The sequence below is a fragment of the Vanacampus margaritifer genome, chromosome 19 (genome assembly GCF_051991255.1).
Source record: "Vanacampus margaritifer isolate UIUO_Vmar chromosome 19, RoL_Vmar_1.0, whole genome shotgun sequence".
Lineage (NCBI taxonomy): Eukaryota > Metazoa > Chordata > Actinopteri > Syngnathiformes > Syngnathidae > Vanacampus > Vanacampus margaritifer.
The window spans coordinates 2,347,122-2,365,640 of NC_135450.1; the positions used below are offsets into that span (position 1 = coordinate 2,347,122).

At 38.2% G+C, this 18,519-nt stretch overlaps 1 protein-coding gene across 1 annotated transcript; it reads right to left on the minus strand.

Moving 5' to 3' along the window:
- Nucleotides 1-11,619: 11,619 nt before the first annotated feature.
- On the minus strand, nt 11,620-17,497 carry gjd2b (gap junction protein delta 2b). Its single transcript, XM_077551831.1, has 2 exons — nt 17,103-17,497; nt 11,620-13,176 (listed from the first exon to the last, which is right to left on the minus strand). Exons 1-2 carry the CDS (start codon nt 17,171-17,173, stop codon nt 12,333-12,335), a joined length of 915 nt encoding a protein of 304 aa, XP_077407957.1. The 5' UTR covers nt 17,174-17,497; the 3' UTR covers nt 11,620-12,332.
- Nucleotides 17,498-18,519: the final 1,022 nt, after the last annotated feature.

An 18,519-nucleotide genomic window follows, 5' to 3' on the forward strand; every position in this document is an offset into this window, starting at 1 on the left:
TCACACAGTCTGAGATCACCAATTCAAGGAAACATTGTTGGTGGGGGCAGAGTCACCAGCGTAGTGGAGCAGTTTTTTGAGAAGGTGTTTTCCCATAGGATTCACAGGACAGTTCGGGACGCAGGAATGCATGTAAGGAAGTCTGTGCGGAGCACTGTGTGTATTGGAGCAGTTTTTTTGCATTTTTAAAACGTTTGCATATCAGGGTACAGTCATTGCGGAAACTTTCCACCAGGTGGCGCCAGGAATCTCTGCTGTTCATCAGGTGGAACTGTTGTTGCCCAGCAGGTGGCGGCAGGTAGTGCTGATCAGGGGAAAAGGGCAGATATTGTTGTGATGATGCCACTTGTGTGCTGTTTGCATCAATCCGCCCAGTGGCCAGTTGACCTCATTTTGAAATAATGATCTCGATTAAGGAACGGCACCCGACTGAAACATTAAAATCTGCCCCAACATTATTAGGTGATGACATATCAGTAAAAAGTCGGAAGAACAAAATCCTCCTTTATTTTAATAAAAAAAAATAAAAAAAATTTAAACTAAAAAATAATAAAAATTAAAAATAAATATAAATAATTAATTAAATATATATATATAATAAAAAAAATAAAAAGCAATCAAAACAATAAAAGTTTACAATTAAATAATTGCTAATTATAATTCAGTATCGTTATGTTTTACAATATTTAATTTAATATGTTTTGCATACCTTCATAAATAATACTTAAGATGAGATAGGATAGCTTTGCTCTAACAATTTACAAATATAATACAGAGTCAATTGGCAAGTGTCTAGTTTTCAATTAATATTTCACAAGAGTACCCCTTTGTCAGCTTTTGGTCAAACATCAAGTCAGAGATTATTTTTTAATTACATATCACCTCAAATTATGTCAAAAATGTGATTCTCCCAGATGGCTCCTTCATGGAATGGTCTGTCCAGTCTCTGGGACTCGCATGCAAAATGGCCGACTCCAAATTCTGAAATGGGACTTCAGGCAGAAATTTACAGGTTAAATATATACAGGAATAATTAAAAATTATTTTTCTACTTACAAGCATGGGAAAGGCCAGTTTTTAAATTATAATTAACAAAGGGAGAAAGTCTCCTTTTACATACAAATAATACATTACTTCACCCCCAGGACGGGAGATAAGGAACTTGTCGTTTTCCCCTCATAATGGCTGACACCAGATTCTGGAAAGATATTCAAGGTTAAATAATGTTCTCGCGTACGAGAAAAATCATAAGGGAAAAACAATCAACTTATAACAAAATATTCGACATTAGTTGCCATTCAAATTATTAGTTGTTTAATTATTATTATCATTATTATTAAAGATGCGGAGAGTGGAGACTTAAATTGTGATTAACAATACACATATAAGGCTGTTGGCAATTTAATTTGGAAAAAGGGTGACATCTGGCGGTCAGCTAGAGTCACAGCAACTACAATTTCCAAACTGACTTGCGTCATTAATTTATATTCCAATATCACTGCAATACATTCAGTTTTACAGTTATGTATGTTTAATAAGCGTGAGATATGCATCGAAATTTTTCAATATTTTAACACTGTACCTCTCCATGTTATGTGCATGTTATATATTCGTTCGTTTTGTATTAAACATAATTCTAGATATGACGCATATGCGCTTGTGAAACCAGATTAAGTATTCAACATTAGTCGTTAGGAGATTTATATGAGGGGCTTAGAAAATCAGTTACGGCAACAATTTATGTAATGTCGTTTAATTATTTAACGTAGATACTGACGCTCGCGGTTTTAGCGTTGGAGATTTTTATTAGTAATATTACCGTCCCAATCAATTTATCCCGTTCAGCGTTTACTAAACGGTTTCATTTATTTTATTACGTAATTGTCATTTACAGCTGTTTTTATTTGCAAAGCGAGAAAATAGAAAATAGAAAGCTATTTACTTAAACACATCAAAATCATACGAGCTGTCTTTACGAAACAATCGAAAGTCAACATTTCAGCATTAATCATCATTTAATACACTTTTCTTAAAGTTACGTCTGGGATTTTCCACTATATAAAAATACATATAGCTCTAATACTTTTTTTTTAATCAGCGGTCGGCGTTTACGTACATACACAGTTAAAATGCCGCCTTTAAAACCCTCAAACAAATCCCAGATCTTATTGGAGTAAACTAACCTTTTCCACAATAAATTTAAGTCCCGTCGTTCAATATTAAATACATTTTATGTCATTATTTGAATGCCGATTATTTAACCTGGAAGCTTTAGTTACGTCTAGCGAAAGTACTATCAGGTCAAGCCATTCGGTTTCTTCAGATTAAAAGCGCACCCGTAATTTATATTAAACATCAACCTGTCCAGTTATTACTATATTAAAGTTATATAAATAGTTAGAACTTCACAAAAATACCTAAAGCTAGCATTCTAGCATTATTCATCATTTCATCCACGAGTTTACGATCATTTCTCGCTTTTCTTCCACTCGAAGAACTTACAGATATATGTCGTATTTTCCGTCCAAAGCCTTACGGTACAAGTTCAACGTTTTTCATCAATGAAATTAAATTACCGTAGATTATAACGGTGGGAAAAAACTTTTTCACAGCAACTGTACATCAACTCGTTTAATTCGTCTTTAATTTCACGTCTTTTTCCGTAGGCATGGCTCCGACAGCTACTGCGCATGCGTTCGCAACTTCATGTTTTTTTTCAAGTGAAACTGCTTTCGGGTCTTATTATATTATATTATAGTCATTATTATATTTAAGTCATATTAATAGTTATAAATGCAGTGAAGTCTCACTTATAATACACTATTATTAGTCAACAAAATAGCTCATCGCGCCCCCGTAAAAATAATAAATGACGTCAGACAATTGTACTAGACAAACATGGAATACACACAAACAAATATCATGATCTCCTCTCAAAATAATAAATACTGCTTTAAGTCAATCATGAAGCAGTCTATCGGCTGCTTTCAGCCTGTCTATTCACAATCATTAGATTCAATTGTGTAGCATGGCTCTCATAATAAAAAAATACTGCTTTAAGTCAATCATGAAGCAGTCTATCGGCTCCTTCGTAGCGTAACTTTCGCAAATTCATACGCCTACTTCAGCCTGTCTGTTCACAATTATTCGATTCAATTGTGCAGAAAACTCTCGTAACGTTACGTACCAATCTCTGGTAATATATCCTCATCTGCGCTGAGAAAAAATCCATTATTCAAGGAACTTATTATGATTTCATAACAGCGGGCGATCTAGCCGCTGTGTCAATCCATAATCTTCATCTCAAATTCATCCAAGAATCTATCGACATATATTTTAAGCCTGTTTTCATTTCAGCGCAACGCCCAACAACGTGACGGCATGCTTCCGCCACAACGTACGTGTACAGTTCAAATACCGTGGTAAAATCCTAAATCTGGGACTTCGCGTCCAACCAAACGACTTCAAAATTTATCACTATTTTTTCTCACATAAATTCCATCTCCAATATAATTTTGCAAGACGAATATACCAGGCGAAGCGCTCCCACACAGACAGAATTCCTAAAACGTGGATAAAGTGTCCACTTACCGTAATTAATATGGCCTGGAATTTTATCCGTCCGTGAACGCTCCGCTCGCAAAACGTCGTTTTTCGTCGAGGGTCACCATTTTGAAAGAGGCTAATTATTTGTCCTCTTTTGCGTGTTCCAAAACATTGAAGATAGACTTCTTGTGAGAAAAACTCCTTGCAAAGATGATTTATTACAGAGAATTCTCCGGTCACACAACACTCAACATCACGTAAAAGGTGGAATTCCAGGGTGCGTGTGTCCCCTCTTTTGCGGTTCCCTGTATGCATTCTTATCAGCAGTTAGTCCAGAGGTCTTGAATCGCTGCTCAGGGACACACCCAGCAGCCTTCATTTTTCGCAGCTCGCAGGTGTACTAAGGTGCTGCGCAAGAGAAATAAACTGTCCAATATTTTAAGGAGGCATGGTAATCCATGAGGCTACTCAGGGATTGATTGTATGACTCCACTGTGTCAGAAACAGTGGGGAAATCAGTAAAGCCAAAAGAGAGAACTTGAAGGTCCAGAGCCAGGCCATCCATATCAATGGCTTTCTAGTTTCTAAAAAGGATCTGTCGCTTGGGTTTGATGAGAGGGGAGAAAAAAGGCAGTAGTAGTGATGTAACGATATCCAAACATCACGATACGATGTTATCACGATATGAAGGTCACGATACCATAATTATCACAATATTGTGGGGAGGATGGTGATATTAAAAATGGTCACGATACAAAAAAAAACCACACAATATTGTGCTTGTACATAACAGCAATATATATAAACAACTAGGGGTGTGAATTGCCTAGTACCTGACGATTCGATTCGATACTGATTAATCCCGATCCGAATCTATCAATTGATTATTGAGATTTTTTTTACTCAAATTTTGAAAATACTAATCAGTAAACTTCTACATAAAATGAAAATTCAGGCTTGTAACTGAGCCACTGCATTTAACAAACAGGTTGCAGTCTGTTTCATGTTTGAACTGCACTGAAATAAAATATTAAGGTTTAATGTTCCATTAATATAACATTCTTCAATGCTTAATGTGTGAATCCTAACCCTAAGTAAGACGTTTTGTTGAATATTCCCATGAAAAAATTTATGTTTAGAAAATCGATTTGGCCGCACATCGAATCTATTCGAGAATTGCGCGCTGTAATATCGTGATATATTGCCGAATCGACCTATAAAGAACCTACAATCTCTAATAACACATAATATTGAGGCACTTACTTGCTAATGCACGCACACATTGAGTTCCTCCACATATTGATATGTACTTTATATTATTATATCATCTGACCATTGGTGTGGATTTTAAACATAGAAGGGCCAAAACATGCCTTCTGAAAGTTAAACTGTACTAGAAAACTAGCCACCAGAGGCTGCTAGAACTGCACAAATGGAAATCAACCTGACTTTTTCTAACAGAAGTGCTGTTTTTAACACCGTGACATGACAACGGCGATCACGATATCACGATATTGCCGTTGTCGCTACATCCGTACTGGAATGGATAATGTGAGAATCTTAAAACTCCAAGTAAACTCATGCAAGCCAGATGCATGGAAAGTCTTACAAATGTAACTTGCCTGCCCTATTCCAAACAATTTATATAAACACTTGACATCTGGATTTATGAAGCTACCTTTTGTCAAACCACACATCTGGCATGTAATGTTAGAAATGTATAGGTCCAATATCAACCTTGTTTTTTCAGTCTACTTGTCTTCTGTTCCATAACATCTGGATATTTAATCTGGATTAAGGGAACTATATTAATGCACCCATGCAATACACTAATGTCAAATAGGTCAGATTTCATTTTATGTATGTGTAATTTGGTGTTGTTGGATGAAGGATTCTTACTATTTGCGTGTTCATGCCGTTGATTAACAAAACATACAATGAGATCTGTGAAAAGAGATATTTCCTTAAGGATTTATTACACAAATTTGTGGACAGACGAGATTGGAGTTTTCCGGTTCCATCTCCTTTCTCATCTGTGTCGTTTCTCACTCCGCTCGTCGGTAATATCCTTTGTCCTGGAGAAGTCCCTCCCAGAATCACATGGTATCTCAATACAGTTGACCAACTGCCCCCCTCTTTGTCCCAAGATAGAACACAGGTAATCAGATAAGGGAGTAGCCTTTCAGAGATACAGGCAGACTGAGTGGAGCCGTAGTATAAACAAAGGGTCTAATTTACACTTTCGCCTTCCCCCTCCTCATGCTCATAGGAATGTAATGTGAAAAGAGAAGAGAAGATCACTCCCTGACAACATTTGAATTCTCACACAAAACTACACTAAGTAAATCAAAGCAATTTTGTCCAATTCTAAATAGTTATATTTAAATCAAAACAGTTATAATTAAATTGAAACAGAATATTTACTTCAGTGTTTAAACCCAATGTTGTCAGTATTTAGCTACCACTAAAATCCGACAATGCTTTAAACAGCAATGGACTGGCTGTTCACCAGACATCTTATAGGAGGATCCTGTATGACGTCATTCGCGTGTTGCATCACGGGAAGAATCGGGAACTAAGTGGTAAGAAACAGCGTGTTTTACATGTAGTTTGATAGTTTTGCACATTAACTCTTTCACTGCCACTGACGTTTAAAGACGTCAAGTAAAAACCTACGGAGCACTGCCAATGACGTCAAAAGACGTCATCCAATGATTTTATTTTTTTTTGAAACGGGTAGAGGAAACCCTTCCGCATGTCTGGTGAAAGTTTCAGGGGGGGAGCGATGACTCTCTTTTGACAAGATCGGGTGGGCGTCAGTAGAGGCGGAGCTAGAGCGTCGAGCAGGAGATGAGAATGGAAGACAAAGGAAAAATGGCGGCCGGTCGCGAGGAGCTATCGCCCGAGACGTTTTTTTCAAAGACCAAAAGCATCGCTAAAAGAGCACATTGTTGACGACGATGATCATCATCGATGATGAAGATGACGGTGGTGACTCTGTGGTTGGGAAGCATTGACGCGGCAGTAGAAGACGTTAGATGGAGCTAGATGGAGGACGGAACGGGCAATGGCGAGCGTTTGCAAGCAGCTCTACACTTACAAGACGAAAGGCATCGACCAACGCTAAAATAGTACATTGATGACGACGATGATCATCATCGATGATGATGAAGGTGAATCCGAGCTTCACGGCGAAATTGGAACCGCTGACGCGGACGGTGTCGTAACGCGGAGCGCAACCGAGCACGCACAGGCGGACGACGGAGAGTGCCCCGAGTCCAATGCATATTCATTGGAGGAAGTGTGTACAGTCTGCTACTTGCTTTTTATTCCCCGGAAAAAAAGGCCGTCAAGAAAGTGTAACGTTTGCACGCAAAACGGACCAATCCGAAAATGAAAGTAAACTGTTGTGCGAGTCCTGGCGTCTCCTTGCACGCAGGAGAGCATTACAAAAGAAAAAACTGTATTTGAAACATCCACATAATTGTAAGTAGTACCACAGTTGCACACATTTGTAAATAGTTTGCGAAATTGTTTTGTCAAATTGTTACACTGTTGAATGGAAATAAACGTATTTTGCAATCAAAAAACACTTTTTCATTGTTGGTGAAAGCGTTTTACAGAAGTAAAGCACTATTTAGGTGTTTGTGGCATCATTCATGGACAAAAAGAAGTGTACAATTCACTAGAGTGCATGAAATAACATCGTTTCACAAAAAGCTCTTTTTCTCCGTTTTTTGTTTCAAAACAGAGAATTTCGGTGAAAGTAACCATTTTCTATTGTTGATTACTGAAGAACGGAATAAGGTAGAAACAAACTTTTTTTTCTGATGAAAGATGAGAGTCCAATCTTTCATTTGGTAGTATGTGTGTATGTATAGTCCAAACACAACATTTTCTGTGGACCTTGAAAGATCACTCAAAATGCTTAAATCGGCTGGCAGTGGGGACAACCCGTTTCTGAAAACGTCTGGCAGTGAAAGAGTTAAGGATGGAGGATTAAGAGAGGCGGATGATTCCTTGTTGTTGTGCCCCATCGGGGGCCTGATAAAACTTTTATCGCATTCCCACCAAAAGGCGCCACGGAAAAAGAAAGAAATGGCTGCAAGCGATCAGGATCATATACCTTGACGCTCAAAGTCTGAACTCCGACTGATGCTGACTGCTCACTTTATTACCAGTAAGTACCGTATTTTCACGACTATAAGGTGCACTTTAAAGTCTTAAATTTTCTCAAAAATCGACGGTGTGCCTAATAGTGAGGTGCGCCTTGTGTGTGGACCAATGTCCAAAATCTGACTGACTGTGTGAGAGGACTTCCCACTACACATTGCTTATATACAAGAAAGGCGGACATGACTGAGGACTGACATGAGAGCACGGAAGAGTCAACTTGGTGGCGAGTTCTCCAGCTCCTTCTCTCCCTCTCCCCCTCAATTACGCCACAATTTGTCAATAGATAGTGAATGCTTGGGCAAATGCAAAAGCCAATATCATTTCCGAGGACACGACGAGACTCTGAGACGCAGTCTGGCATGCTTGATGGAGAACTTGCCCAGTTGTTTGTTTCGGATAGAGAAAATCAAAAACAATGTGAGTTCATTGTTATATACTTCAAATACAACTGAACTCACTGTTTACATTGTTACTTCAACCAAACTCAGTTTTGTTCCGCTCGCAGCCTTTTTAAAAGCATGTGCTAGCACTAGCATATGTTTTAGCATAATAGCATGCTACCATATGTTTTGAGCTAGTGCCTGCGCCCAATAGTGCGGTGCGCCTTGTGTGTCTGTTAAACACAGAAATACCACCCGTAACTGTGACTGTGCCTTATAATACGGTGTGCCTTATGGTCATGAAAATACGGTGCTTGTGACTATATATTTATTTGGAGAGGATTTAATCTGATCTCATTCAGGTGTTTCAAAAAACGATGCATGCACGAAAATACGACCAAATAGAGCGTATTCCGCGACAAACAAGATGTTGGTAAGTTCTGCGCATGCTCCTTCTTGACGTCGTCATCGTCACTTTTGAGAATTTCTCGTCACTTCTTGGATGGGATACTAATGGTTGGGGTTAGAATTAAGGTTTCAGTGAGGTTACGTCCTCACATGGGACACTAATGGTTGAGGTTGTGAAGCAGCTCAGTGTTGTAGTATGGTTGGCGTACTGATAGAGGCTAATTATTTGTCCTCTTTTGCATGTTCCAAAACATTGAAGATAGACTTCTTGTGAGAAAAACTCCTTGCAAAGATGATTTATTACAGAGAATTCTCCGGTCACACAACACTGAACATCACGTAAAAGGTGGAATTCCAGGGTGCGTGTGTGTCCCCTCTTTTGCGGAATACAGCTTTTAAAGAATCCAAATCAGTAAGAGAACACCTATTCTCCTCCCTTCATGAATAAGTAAAACAGATTGGTTCTCACACAATATGTTACATAATATTATTTTCGTACACAGTCTGCAGCTGTGTTCATCTTTTTAGACAAAATATACTCTCAGGGTACTTTTCGTACTTTTTTCCCAAAACAATATCTCACAAACAAATTGAACTGGATTTAGAATGGCCATGAGTGATGGTGCTCTCAGGGTATGTGTGGCAAAATCTGTTCTCACGAACAGAATGTGTGTGCGCAAAACACTGAGAAGGAATTTTTAGACAAAAACAAGGTTAAGGTCAAATTATACTGAGTTCAACACTATTTCACCTACTCTACACATCTATAAAACGGTGGTTGACATGCGGAGACCTCAAAGTGGGCGGAAAGAAAGCAGTTTTCGGAGAATGGTAAGGTTTATTGTATGATCGTTGCTGCCACTCCGGTGCGGTCTGGACGACTGCTAATCGCGTGTTGGTCGCTAATTTTCACGAAAACTAAACACATTAAAGTCACGATATTTATTTGAAGATTTTAAGCCTACCTTTGGCGTGTTACTTCTGTCTAGTAACTTTTGTTAAAGTGGTGTGAAGACACAGTGACCGCTCACATTTTAGTGGCACTAATCAACTAGCATGTTGTTGTAGGCATATGTTCTATAGCGCTTATACTTTATATTAATTTTCACATCCAAGCAGCAGTGGCCTCCGTAGGTAATATCGAGGTATTCTTGGTGCATTTACACCATGATGTATAGTAACTAGCATGTTGTAGCAGGCAGATAGCAAGGCTAACGCTGAGAAAGCAGACGATAAAAATACCTTAAATCGATTAGTTTAGCTGCTGGCCCATTTCCATCGACGAAATGTAGAGAGCACATATAGGTGTCATCAGTGACATTTTTCGCCTAAATCACTGCCGTTTAGTTGTACATGCTTGAACCCAGCGGAGACATTTCTCTGGAAACTCCCTGGTCACAACATCACCAACATAGCGGCAGACTCCAAAGCAGCAGAAGTTTGTTGTAACCATAATACGCCTGTAGTTGGAAGTTCTAATGGAGGGTGCGTTCCGACACCTCCTGTCCACACACTTACTTAAAAAGGCGGACGAACACCCTGGTCTGCAAATCCAGAAGCACTGTCCCACATGTTAACCAGGCCCCACAACATCCAGGTCTTTTTGCTACTCAGGGCCGATATCATCTACCACTAGGGCCCTGCCACAATGGTGAATTAAACCCCAGAGAAAGGAGTGCAGTTCAAGACAAACGTAAGTTTATGCTCTCGCTCTTGTGGCATAGTCGGACATAACTGAACTAATTCTACTCAGCTGTTCTGGACCTGAGTGATCCCATTTTTTTTTAGTTCAGGGCTAGTCAACACAGAACTCAGGTTTAGATTTACAGCAGGTTGAACCTGCCAGCTACATGATTACTACCACCACCCCGGTGTTCAGTAATATAAACAAGTGTTATTAGATATAGGTGACTAGAACACATAAATCAGATAAAGGCAATCAATTAGTCAATTGATGCCGAAATCAAACAGTGTAATTCTTCATAGGGTTCATTTTTATTACAGATATACAATCTTGACCCATAATCAAAACCTGTGACATTATTCTTTCATGCACTTTTACATGTAAACAACAAACAAACAAAAACAATCGCACATTGGTCTTCTGTTAACCTAACAAGCATATATTTTGGAATGTGGGAGAAAAACAGTGACTGAGGGAAACCCATGCAAGCATTCTAAATTTAGACTCCTTTGAAAAATACATTATGGTTTTGCCAAAAGCACTGTTTCGTGTCATCTACATTTCTTATGATATATGTTTGTGTATTTTGTTAGAAAAGTTAAAGTATTCATGTATTCATTTTTGCGATGTACTGTACATGTATGGCACTTGATGATAATAAATACATGAATGAATAAATAAATAAGTAAAATAAGTAAATAAGTAAATAAATAAATGAATAAATAAAAAATAAAAAAGATAAATAAATAAATAAAATGGGCGCTTAGGTGTAATTTTTCAGAAGGTAAGGTAAGGCCAGTGGCGTGAGAACAGGCATCCAAAACAATGAATATTTATATATGGGATGTTTCGATACCGATACCAAGCACTGGTACCACTAGTACTTTTTATGTAAAAAAAAAAAATCCCCGACAGATGATTTTAAAAGGAACCCTGACTGTAATGACAAGTTTGCTCTATATGATTTATTTGGTTGTTACTAACATAACTATGGGATTCATTGTTCAAAAATGATTTCCAGTTTTAATACATTTAGTAGAAACTTTATTTGTAACGTACGCCGCCATTGTTGTTCACGTCGCAACGCATTCAGCGTGGCGTAGAATGGCGGCTGGCTCTCTGCCGAGCAATGCGAAACGTGTATAAAGAAAGCGAGGAAAGCGTTGTAGCGTACCTAAAGAAACAACATGCAATCGGGAGAGTCACCCTCCCCCACACCATGCTCTCGTCATTCACCAGACGCATTTAAGAGTTTTGATCGGCCCTTTAAGAATGCTACGGAGGCTTACCTTGCTTTCTTTATGTCCATTTCGCATTGCTCAGCAGAGAGCCAGCCGCCATTCTACGTCACTATGCGCTGAATGCGTTGCGACGTGAACAATGGTGGCGTACGTTACAAATCAAGTTTCTACTAAATGTATTAAAACTAGAAATGATTTTTGAAAAACAAATCTCATAGATATGTTAGTAACAACCAAATAAATCATAAGGATCAAACTTATTATCATTATCACTGGATTCCTTCTAAAGAAAAACTTATAAATCCCAATATAGCATTTTTCCTTAAAATTGCAATTTTATTTACTAATTTAAAATTTCTTGATCGCAAAACGGCCACATGTGGGTAGCCGATACTGGTATCGGCTGCTTTCGTTTGTACCGATAGCTTACAATGAGGCCCAGTATCAGCCTGATACTCGTCCAGGCCTATCCATACTCTATTCTGTATACTGTATAAAGTATGTCTTTGTTTTTGTTTCATGATAGTTTAACAACTGTAATACAGTATTTTTCTGGGAAGGTTATCATGGCTTACGAGTGTTAGTTACCATAAGATGCCCTTGATAAATATGAAACCACCTTCATAATTAAACAATCGAGCCATTCATGTCTATTTCATTCCAAAATAAAAAAAGTGCATCCATATACAGTATGTGTACATCCAACTACAACAAATATTGATGAAATGTGCTTTCCATCTCATCTAAGACAAAAGTCCTTATAGATGTTATGTGGTAGTAATGCCACCATTTGTCATCATAAAGTAGAGTATGTTTCTTGTAACTTCTTTGAGTTTAATATTGAGGTTACTCCAGTTTCGACACTGCTGTCCTGCAGCTTTTTTGTGTTACAAATATTTATACATATGCAGAGTCACTGGACTGAGTGCGTCCAAAGTTGGGCATACTCATCCTAGGCAAGTCTTTGTTGCGGATTTCATAAATAGACTTCCTCCTGGCCCGCACTCCTCGAACGGCAGCTTTGATCTTCCTCCATCCTAGATGGTTGAGCTCTGCTAAGTTAAGCACCACACAAATGCCGCTGACTGCAAACATGAAGACCAAAAACACTGTCTTCTCCGTTGGCCTGGAAACATAACACTCAACATCTTTTATGCAAGGGTATCGGTCGCACTCATACACAGCGGGGACATTGAATCCATAGAGGAAATATTGACCCACAAGAAATCCTATCTCCAATGCGTTTCTAAACACCACCTGAATGATGTAGAACCTAGATATGCCTTCCTGCCTTCTCATTTTGGACTTAGTAGTTCGCACGATCGAATTGGGCATGTCTTTGACCTCAAGGCAATCAGGCTCCGCCTCCTTGTTGGTGTTCTCTGTGTTCTGTAGCACCCCATTAACAATAGTGTTCTTGATCTTCTTGCTATCATCTCTTTTCATAGAATCCTGCTCCTTGTCCAGGGAGAGGTACACTGTGGAGTAGCGCCGCTCCTTCTGCTTGGCAGACTGGTGGACAGAGTAGGTGATAAAGCAAAGACTGGGGCAGCAGACCATAATGATCTGGAACACCCAGTACCTGATGTGAGAGATTGGGAAAGCTCTGTCGTAACAAGCCTGGTTACAGCCTGGCTGTAAAGTGTTACATACAAACATGGACTGCTCATCATTGTACACTGTCTCTCCAACTATTGCCACGATCAGAATACGAAAAATCACCACCACTGTCAGCAGGATCCTGAGGAAACAAACAAAGCCATTTACCATACACGATTGTCAGACTTAATTTTGCTCACAGATGACATTTTCATTCATTCATTTGAATGTTGAAAATGTTTAAATCTACACAGTAAATTCTGTAAAGTAAATTTGACTCTATTAAGTGGGACCAAATAGACTCAGTTTTAGAGTAATATTTACACTTGGAAGAGAGTAAAGTAAAGAATTGGAGGAAAAAACAGATAAAAGTCACTCAAGGGTTGAGGAACAAACTCATGACCTTCAGCATAGGACACAGCTGATCTACTACTCCCTGAGCCGCGCAGCTCCTACTCTGTGCTAGTATATCGCTCGTTTCAGCTGGAATCTTCCTAACTTTTTTGGATACAAGCAAACCGTAGGAGGGGCATAGCTCAGGCGGTAGTGTGGCAGTCTCCCAAGTCGGGAGTTCTTTCCTCAACCCTTGAGTGACTATTTTTTTCCCAATTCTTTATTTTACTCTCTTCCAAGTGTAAATATTACTCTAAAACGGAGCCTATTTGGTCCCTCTCTAAATAGAGTCAAATTTACTCTACATAATTTACTGTGTAGGCCTAGGTTTATACACCCCTGTTCAAATGCAAAGGTTTTTTTTTCCACACACTGCCACCTTTCAAATTGCCAGTAATATTGTTCAGCTTTTCCAGTAAACTTTTCCTGATAAAAACATGATGCCGCCGCTGTAATGCACTGAGTCATGCTTTGGGGCTGTTTTCCTTCAGATGAAACCTGGGTCATAATTGTTTTGGATTTTTCATGATAGTTAGTTTATTTTCTTTTTACTTTTGTTCTTAAATTCACTTGGCTTTAATTCGTTTTTAAAGTTGATTTGTTTCCTTCTATTTTTTTTATTATTTTTATTTTATTTTATTATTATTATTATTATTTTCATTTTATATGTCGCTGGCATCGGGCTGAAACCTTGTACAGTACCTCCTATTCACTTCCCAGGTAAACCCAAAAATGACTTGTTAATTTATTTTCTTTTTACTTTTGTTTTTAAATTCAGTTGGCTGTAATTAGTTTTTAGAGTTGATTTATTACCTTCGATTTGTATTTCTTTTTTTCTTTTTTTTAGTTTTGGATTTAAAAAAAATTAAATTTTGTTGCTGGCGTCGGCCTGAAACCTGTTCACTTCCCAGGCGACCCCAAAAAATGCCATGTTTCTTCAACCATTAACAGTGCATCCTCAAAGAGAGTAAGCCATTTTCAACACTTTAGATTGATAAATAATTTGTATTTTTTAAAAGTTAATAAATAACACCCACACACGTGGTATGACCAATAGATAATAAAAAATATAAATTTTACCAAATTGTAAAAAAAAAAAAAATTGTGCAACATAAAGGTCCTAATAACTAAAGAGTTATAATGTAAATTAAAAAAAGATGCCATGTTTCTTCAACCATTAACAGTGCATCCTCAAAGAGAGCAAGCCATTTTCAACACTTTAGATTGATAAATAATTTGTATTTTTTTTTAAAGTTAATAAATAACACCCACACACGTGGTATGACCAATAGATAATAAAAAAATAATTTTTACCAAATTGTAAAAAAAAAAAAAAAAAGTGCAACATGAAGGTCCTAATAACTAAAGAGTTATAATGTAAATTAAACTACAATTCCCAAATGCCTTAAATAAATACATACAAAATTAAACCTGTATGAAATCAACAAACAAAGGTGAAAATTAGGGGCTTTATTTTATTTTTTTGCTTTAATTACAGATAGTTTTATACATGTAGCATGTAGTTTCAGTTAGTGAACATTTTTAAAGCACTGTCTTTTTTAAAATTCTATTTCTTTAACCAATTTGTTTGTTGTTGTAGTTACTTCCTTAATTTTCATTAACTATTATAATCATTGGCTGGAATTTTAGCCAATTAGCCAAGGTTGAGGGAAATATGAACAGTTCCAAATACCAATCAGTGCAGCATAAAACCTGCAGACTTCCGCAAGATAACAACAACAAAAAGTCAGCCTACTAGATCATGTCAACTTATTTTGGGCTAATCAGACACACTTAAATGGTGGCAGGTGTGTGAACAACAGTATGTATGCATTTGAACCCTCTTTATTGGAAATGCCCCCTGAGCACTTTGCCACAGTTCACATTAATGCTTAATCTTGGTCTCTTTTTTTCCCCACAAAACAGGGGTGTGTAGACTTTTTATATACACTGTATTCATATTCATTTCTTGTCAGTTTTTTTAATACATATATCACAGTAATTTATGATTCATGCCCTTTTTAACAAATGTTTTAAGCCACGACCCAATAAAGGTTTATGTCACAGCTTTGGCGATTTTGCATCATTGGTAATTACATGTTTCTGTATACCGTACATTAATACACTAGAACATAGGCACTATTGAACTTAAATAATATTTTGAATGCTATAGTATAATAATTATTGTGACCCATTAATTTTAAAATGCATTGTTTTACAAAATTGGGACATTAAACTATATTTACTTACACACCTGAACAGCTAAAACTACAGTAGTTCTAGTAGTTGAATGATGGGGTTTTAAAAGGTGAAATCAGTTTTAAATCCCTAATTCCTGTTTAAAATGATAAAACCTAAAGGCTCACTGGAAATGCAAATAGCACTTCACAATGTTGGATGGTGTCGGGTTCAAATACTTCAATGGTTTGATACATTTGTTAAGCATTAAATGTCAGTTACTGTCAAAAGAAACCACATGAGCAAATTAGGTAACAAAATGGCTAAACATTGGATTATCATTGCACTATTCTGTACTATGCTATACTATACTATACTATACTATACTATACTATTGACCATTTGCACCGACGTCACGTGATCACGGGACTACCCTATGACGGACGGCGGAAGGAAATGATTGTTGAATGGAAGTGGACGTGACGTAAGTTATTATTGCCAATAGAGCCATGGAATCTGATACTTCAACCGAAGTTAGCCTGTCAGTCAAGTTGCACATTTAGTCGGGACTCATAGAGCACGATATTTACTTAAGTTGTAGATCGCTGGTTTGAAAACAGCCCCTTACCTTCTGTTGCCTGCTGTTTTTACCAAGTTAATCAAATCGCTGACTGATTCACAGCGCACGACCTGTATCATTATGTAGTCAATGCCGTTTCTTCTCCTTACACCGGGGCTGATTCAAAAGTTTGTCACTGGCTGAGTCTCTGGGACGAGATGCTACGCTCACACCGGGGGACATTATACCTCGTAATGCAAAGGTAAAACTTGTTCATCATGCTAAACTGACTTATTTTTACATAGTTCGTTCTATATTAAAACGCTGTGATGATGTCATGTTACTATGTTTACTAGCATGGAACAAATGACTATTGTAGTGGCAATATGTCCATCTTAATGATTAAAGCATTAGCGTTTTCCATTTTAAGTCCTGAGATGCTCCCTGCAGCTTGAATGACAAATTAATTTTGTAGACAGGCAAGTAAATTGATAAATCACATATCGAATGTGAGTCATTGAGTAGGTTTGAAGAAAAAGTCAATTGGACAACAATACCAGAAATAATTATTATTGATTGTTCTCATAATTAAATTGCAAATAACAATTGTTAGAAGAGTACTTATTTCTAATCGGGTGGGGGTGTTTCCCTGCTAGATGAAAAGGAGTTTGGCTCCTTATCAATGAATAGCTCCATGTCGGGTCATGACACTGTTAAGGGTGCTGTCCATTGCAGAAATAACACTTTCCTTCCCTTGCCTCCACCTGTAGATGCAAACTTTCATTTGTCACTTACTTTTATTTGAACGGTTGAACCACTGCTCCAACCTACGTTTTTCTACATTATAAAGTAAATCATTGAGACATAAAAACCTGGTTTCCAACCAATGCATGTGTTCAGACACAGATTGTTGATTTCTTTCTGAAGTAAACGCTTACCTTCCGATCATAGTCGAGTGTTGCTGGACTGCCGCCTCCAAGAGACGCTCCAATATGGTCCACTCTCCCATGACTGTTCATTCGGAGAAAATCTCACTCAGACGCAGATTGTGCACATAAAACAAGTGGAAATACAATCGATGCGCGCGAAAAAATATCCAGCATTTTCCAACCACGCGTGGAAGTGCTGTGGATGCGACTTCCACAGCAGCTGCTACATTGAGCTCGTCTCCCACAGTGAGTGCTGTCTGCAGACTGAGGTTGAGTTCGCACTAAAATGACGACTGTGACGCGGGGTGGTTGCACTCGGCGTTAATTCCGATTTAAGTAGACTTCTCTGCGTCACACGCACGTCCCACAGTCGGCGGGGGAGGTCGTGGACGAACGCTTGTTGAGCGTATAACCACCCACTAAGCGCTGCCCTCTACTTGCGAGTGAAGACTAGAGAGAAGGCGCGCGCATATCTGCACGCTTTAGTGCATGCGCTTCAACATGGTGCCGTTCTTCTCAGCTGTGTCTGCCATCCCCAATTTTGGTTTATACTCTATGCCTTTTTGTTGTTGTTTTAAGAGCTCAATATTATTCATTCGGCAGCCTTCCCGAGTCATGTGATCATGATCCTCCCTCTTTTATTTTTTTATTTTTGTGCGTGTGTACGTGTGTGTGCGTGTGTGAGTTTGTGCTCTTTAATTTACCTGAAACCTGACCTTTCACCTTAACAGTCCCACCACCAGAGTTGTCAAGTTGTCAGGAGACCAGAGGAAGGATCAAAGGAAAGAAAGATGAAACAAAGTAAAACCTGGCACCAACCAGACACCACCTACACTGTAACAAATTTCTGTAAAATCTACAGTAAAAAAATTACAGCGTTTTATTGTTTTTCAATTTAACAATATTTACCTGTATACAGCAATGTATTATGGGTAAAACAAAGTGCATTTTGGGCAAAAACAAAGTACAGTAATTTTGAGTTTCTGTAGTTTTTATTCTATGGGCCATATTTTACTCGGCATGTGCTCCATGCATAAAACCATGGCGCATCTTCATTTTCGTGCCAGGGCAGTAGTCTACTGTGTTTGAGAATGCATTGCGAATCCCTGGGCATTCAATGGTGCATCTCGCAATTTGATGACAGAAAGTAGATTGCCCTCGGCGCAAAAATGGGCGCATCTTCATTTTTGTGCTTTGGAAATTATAATTTAGCATTTAGTTGTGAATTTGGTAGAAATACAACTGTCGCTGGGCGTTCTGGCGCGGCTGCACAAAAAGTAGGCCACATTTAGACTCGCATAAAGCAGGTCCAACTTGTGGCGCAGGTGGTTCTTTTAACAAATTATTTAGAAATTATTTAAAAAGCACCCTCCTGACCATGCAGCACAACTTTCAGTGTGTGTGTGTGGGGGGGGGGGGGGGGGCT